Source organism: Macrotis lagotis, chromosome 5, assembly GCF_037893015.1.
Source record: "Macrotis lagotis isolate mMagLag1 chromosome 5, bilby.v1.9.chrom.fasta, whole genome shotgun sequence".
Lineage (NCBI taxonomy): Eukaryota > Metazoa > Chordata > Mammalia > Peramelemorphia > Peramelidae > Macrotis > Macrotis lagotis.
In genome coordinates this window covers 147,499,775-147,505,774 of record NC_133662.1, presented here as the reverse complement: position 1 = coordinate 147,505,774, position 6,000 = coordinate 147,499,775, and the positions used below count along the sequence as shown (strand labels likewise).

Here is a 6,000-nt window from a genome sequence, read left to right as displayed (position 1 = left end):
GATATATACAGAAGGAAATTAAAGTGACAGTGGACCAGAACCACACTTTGGATATTTTGAGTATCAGGCAAATGACAATAGGCAAAAATGGGAACCACTGAAGATTTTTAAGCACAAGGGCAGCATGACCAGATGTATTTATGTATAGAGAGCAGTATAAAGGATATATTGAAGGATAAAACTCAAATGAGAAACACTATTACAAGCTAATAGTCTAGGTGAATTAGTATTGAGGACCTGTATTAGAGTGGCAGCAGTGGGAATAGAGGAAACATGCAAGTGAGGCATTTCACTTCAGTTATTTCATGACACCATTTTGGGTTTTCTGGGCAGACTGGTTTGTCATCTTTCTTCAGTTCATTTAACAGATGAGGAAACTGAGGCAATCAGGGTTAAATTACTTGTCAAAGTCATATATAGCTACTAGGTATTTTAGATCACATTTGAACTCAAGTCATCCTGACTCCATGCCTAAAGTTAGAATTTTGTCTATCCATTGGACCACCTAGCTGCTGCTAGATGATACTGCTGAATTACAACTGTCAACACTTGATAAATGTTTATAAGAGGTGTGGGTGAGGCAAGAGAAAAATAACCCCAAGGTTCTGAACATAAGTGATGGGGGAAATGTGGTAGACACAGACCAAAAAAAAATAGTGAAATTGAGAGGAGAGGCACCTTTAGGGGAAAAGGAGAATATGTTTGGTTTGAACATGTTGGATTTGGAATGGTAGTAGTGTGTTTGGATGACAATTTCTTGTAGCTAGCTGGAGATTCTGATCTTAAACTACAGAAAGAGAGAGAGAGAGATCCAAGTACAAAAAATAAAGATTTGGTGAAAACTTTGGGAATAAAATAACTTTACCACAGGAGAAAGTATATGCAAGGTCAATTCTAGCAAACTTTCCACTCACCACCTTCAAAGATGGAGAAGAGGCTAAGCAGATAACTTATAAATTTAGGACAATAGTATTGAATATCTGAAGCCTTGGAGGAGGAAAGAAATATCTCAGTGGAAGATAGGAACCGCTGTTATCAAAAGCTGGTAACCTAAAGAAGCAACTTCAAAAGAGGGAATAAGGTAGAAATAATAATGAGAGAGAACAAGCAGCTGTCTGCTTTCAGTTTGGCACAGGGTTATTGTTTAGGAAGAGTAAAAAGAGAAGGGAGCTTTAGAATAGTGCTGTGGAGAATGAAGTCTCATTCTAAGTTGTATTATAGTTGTGTATGTCATTAATAAACTGCAAACTTCTTGAGGATGAAAACTTTTTTCTTTCTACAACTTTTTCTTTCTCATATTTGTCTCTCTAGTCTTAAAGTAGTAGGGGTAAAATGAATATTGAATTGAATAGATAAGATTGCCTGCATTTCATGTTTTCAGAGTAACCCACGGTTCTTTTGGTTTTAACTTATAGTGAACTTCCATGTTACTATAATATGTATATACAATACATATACATTCTATATATGTAAAATTAAAAACATTGTTTTTTCTATCATAATAATAGTTAAGAGAATAAATCTATTGTGATATTTATTATCAATAGCATTAAGCCATTTTACATGAAAAATGTAACACACAAAAATAAAATGCTTCACTTTCAATTCAATTAAGTTGTTCCTTTTGATTCATGTATTTTACAATATAGAGAGATTAGACTTTATCAGATATTCTAAGAAATACCATGATCATGTAAGAAATACATGAAATTCATAAATGTAGGAAATTTAATAAGCACAATGGGTTCAAATAACCAAAGTTTCTCTTTGCAATTATCAATTAATTACTAATCACTTATAAAGTTTAAAATCCTTAAAATATAAAGAATCATGTCAAAATGTTATCAATAGTTAATTTATTTTGCATTGAACAGTTTCTTAGCTTCCTGCAGTAGAGTGCTTCCTAAGGTGGGATCATAAGACAAGTTGGGTTATAGGTCTTCACAGTTTCATCCCAAGCACAGTCTGCTACCTAGAAAACACAAACATTTGAGTTAAGAGAAATATTTATGTAGATAAATTTATTTACATATTTTGAAATGGCAACAAAACAGAAACCATTTCAGGTACCTATCTTTTTTTCAACAGCATTGTCTCTGAATATAAAGAACAAAGAAATATTTTTCATTAAAAAAGATTTTCTCTCCCCCTATAAATTTCAAATTCACAAGGTGCAGGTGGCCACACAGATAGCTAGTCTAATCTATTAGAGTTCAAACAACTGATTAATAAACAGCACTTCTAAAACACCTTCTGAGTGCCAGGCACTATATTAAGCACCAGGGATACAAGAACAAATAATGAGGAACCCTAATGAAGAAATGACCCATGAAACTGTACTTCCCCAGACAGCTATGAAAGCATAATTCAGTGGCTAAATTAATGATTTAACTTTATTTCAATTTTGGTGAAATCTAGTATTCCTTTTCATGTGTCTAATCTTACTCAGATGACAAATAAAGAAATAAAGCATGTCTTGTTTCCTATGCAGTCTGTTGGGCAGGAATGTTATAAAAGCCAGATGGCTCTCATTATTCACCTTTCTGTTGTCTATTCACAAAGCCAAATAAATACCTTTAGAATATGCTTCTGTATTTTTGGTTCCATGGCTTTGGTGGAAAATATACATTCTACATTGTAGTTAGGATAACATTCATTTCTGGAACACCATATTTGAACAAAGGTATCTCCTATTGATTCATATTATATGCCCATTTTTCCCCCTTGCGTTCTTAGAACTATATCATCTGTGCTTTATACTTTACAAAATAAAAATTTTATCTCCTCTCTCTTCTACTATATCTCCTTGCATTCACAATATAAAGTTTATGAGCATACTTAATGTGTTACATAAAATACATGTGTTTATATATTACAAGTATTAAATAAAATGCTATATTTTACTATATGCAAAAATATGGGCTGTTTTCTAAATCTGGAGTATTTTATCTTCAACAAGAAGTGATGTCATTAAAGATGAAAGTTACATGCGAGATCTCCCAGCTGTGACAAATTTTATCATTTCCTTCTTACAGTTTCAGAAATCAAAAGCCCATTTAATTTAATCAAAATACATTAAGTTAAGAGGAATATGGTATTAAACCAGTAGTTTCTGCTGATTACAAAATCTAGACCAGATAACCATCTATGTCAATATTCTCATTTGATAAAGGAAATGAAGGCTCAAGTGAGTTAAATTGTCAATAAAATATAAAACAGCCTCAGAAGCAAGACTAGAACTCTGTTCTCTTAAATTCTATTAATAGTTGACTTTTATTCTTTTTAAAAAAAAGAGGGTCTTTTGAAAAAAAAAGTCAAATTGACACCTGCCATTTAGACAGTTTCAACATAACCTATTTTCCTAGCCATAAGCCACAGAAATCAAAAGTACTTTGTGCTTTATGCACATTTTCTTGTCTTTTCCCTGTATGTATGGTATTCATTATTACTATATTACTAAGATGATGAGAAACTGAGGCATAATATAAATTAATCATCCAGGATACTTATAAATTCAAGTCTCTGATTCCTATTTCAGTGCCTTTGTACAAAGCAAATATTTGTTTGCTGAATGAATTCGAGTTCACCTTCTAGCTTCTTAAATGCAAAAAAAATCAATAATTAGGAAAATTTGTTAACATGGATCATCCAAAACAAATGCAAAAGAAACAAAATTTAGTAGGATTCTACTACTATTTTATTTTTCTTTCTTTCTTTCTTTTTTTTTTTTTTTGCTAGGCAAATGGGGCTAAGTAGCTTGCCCAAGGCCACACAGCTAGGTAATTATTAAATGTCTGAGACCGGATTTGAACCCAGGTATTCCTGACTCCAAGGCCAGTGCTTTATCCACTACGCCACCTAGCCACCTCTACTACTATTTTCTCATGAGAAAAGTGCTACAACTTTCTCATGAAAAAAGAAGTTACTTTTAATCCCAATGATCCTATATTTTAGCAGATCACATCTAGACAAGTGGGAAGGGAAGAAAGGAGCTAAATGACTCCTCTAAAAAAGAAAGATCTCTCTCTCTAAACAAACCAATTTTTCCTACATAACACAGGTCTGAGAGAATGCTTCATATCAGTACCTGAACTGAACATATTAAAGCAACTGAATGATAAACATCACTCCAAGTTTTCTGGTATCTGATGTGAAAAGGGAAGAACACTAGATTACACACTGGCTGTTCCCTGCTGAAAGAAAATATAAATAGCTATTTTCAGTGACCATTATTTTTCTTTCAAGTGAATGAAAGTGGCAATTTATTATATGCACCTGTGTAAGGGCTTTGAGTGACTTCAGTGAACAATATCACAAGATCTATTTTTTAAAAATAAGGAAAAACAACTAATTTCTTTGAAAGTTCAAACTAACCACACAACTGAGATAGACAGTATTTGCAATATTCTATACCTACAATCCCCTGATTTCTATAAACAAAGGAAGTAGTCTTATTTTCCTATATATTTTAATTTGTGACCAGGTCAAGCTCTTATTTTTAATAAGAGATACAGAAATACCATTTAACTAAATCACTCTCAAGTTCACTAGAGGTAACTAAGTGGCACAGAGGACAGAGCACTGGGTCTGGAGTCAGAAAACACCTTAGTTCCAGTCCTACCTCAGACACTTATTAGCTCTGTGCCCCTGGGCAAGTCACAACTTCTCTCTGCCTCAAATTTCTCAACTATAAAATGGAATCAAAATAGCTGTGAAGATCAAATGAGATATCTGTAAAACACAGCACAATGTCTGGCACATATCAGGCACTTAAGAAACGATTATTCCCATCTTTTTGATTAAAAAGTTCTCTAATTTTATTTATTTTTACAGATGATGCTTACTCTTGGTTTTAGACAGCACTTATATTAAGAAAAAATTATTGATTTCTATGTTTTATAAAAACTTTGCAAAAAAGGAATAGAGTTGTGTTTTATCAAGTTGTTTCTGCACTTACTGATATAATCCTATGATCTGTTATTCTTGTTATCAACACATCTATTTAATAGATTTTCTGGATATCAAATAAATACTGCATTCCTGGTTTCTAATTGGCCTCATCATGGTGTATAATTGTCATTTAATGCTGTAGTCTCTTTGATAATATTTTGTTAAATATTTTATTAGTATTCATAAGGGATAGTGAAAAATCATAAAATAAAGAAAACCATAATTTTCTTTCTCTATTCTGAGTCTTCTTGTTTTAGTGTAAAGATAATATTTGTATCATAGAAAGACTTTGGCAGGATTCTCTTCTCTTTTTTTCCCCAAGCAGTTTATATGGGGCTTTTGTTTTTCAGAGTTCATTTATGATATGTTTAATTTCTTTTTCAGTGATTCAGTGAAATTCTTTAATTCTTGTTCAAATAAGCTGAGCATTTACAATTTTTGTAAATATTTATCATTTTCATTTGGATTGTCAGCTTTATTGTATATAATTGGGTAATACAGTTGTTAATAATTTCTTTTATTCCATTGTGAATTCACCATTTTCATTTTTGATACCTGTAATTTGGTTTTCTTCTTTCTTGACTTTAAATCAAGTTACATAATGTTTCATCTTATTTTGTCACCTTAAAAAACACAGATTTATTATTTCAGGGGTGGGGATTTTAGTTTTGTTTTATTTTCAATTTTGCTAATCTCTTCTTTGATTTTTCAGAATTTCTATTTTCGGGTTTAATTGGCAGTTACAAATTTGTTGGTTTTCTACCTTTTTATTTTAAAATTCTATTCAAAATGTATTAATCTGCTCTTTTTCTCTTTTGACATATACATTCCATCTAAGGATTATTTCAGCTCTATCCCAAGGATTTTGATATATATCATCAGTTGTTATTAACTTTAATGAAATTATTGATTATATCGATGATTTTTTCTTTAATGCACTCACTCTTTAGATAGTCTCCAATTACCTTTAAAAATGTTTAAAATATGTTTTTATTACTATCCTTTGAATCAGAGACTTCCTTACTAGGCTTAAGCTCCAAGGAAATCATT

The 6,000-nt window shown here is 31.6% G+C and overlaps 1 protein-coding gene across 1 annotated transcript in view; it reads right to left on the bottom strand.

Moving 5' to 3' along the window:
- Positions 1 to 1,839: 1,839 nt before the first annotated feature.
- Positions 1,840 to 6,000, bottom strand: part of PEX7 (peroxisomal biogenesis factor 7) — a 96,250-nt gene continuing 92,089 nt past the window's right edge. The window contains exon 10 of the mRNA XM_074187673.1: positions 1,840 to 1,972. Coding sequence (XP_074043774.1) covers positions 1,904 to 1,972 — 69 coding nt within the window. The 3' untranslated portion in view covers positions 1,840 to 1,903. The remainder of the gene's footprint in view (positions 1,973 to 6,000) is intronic.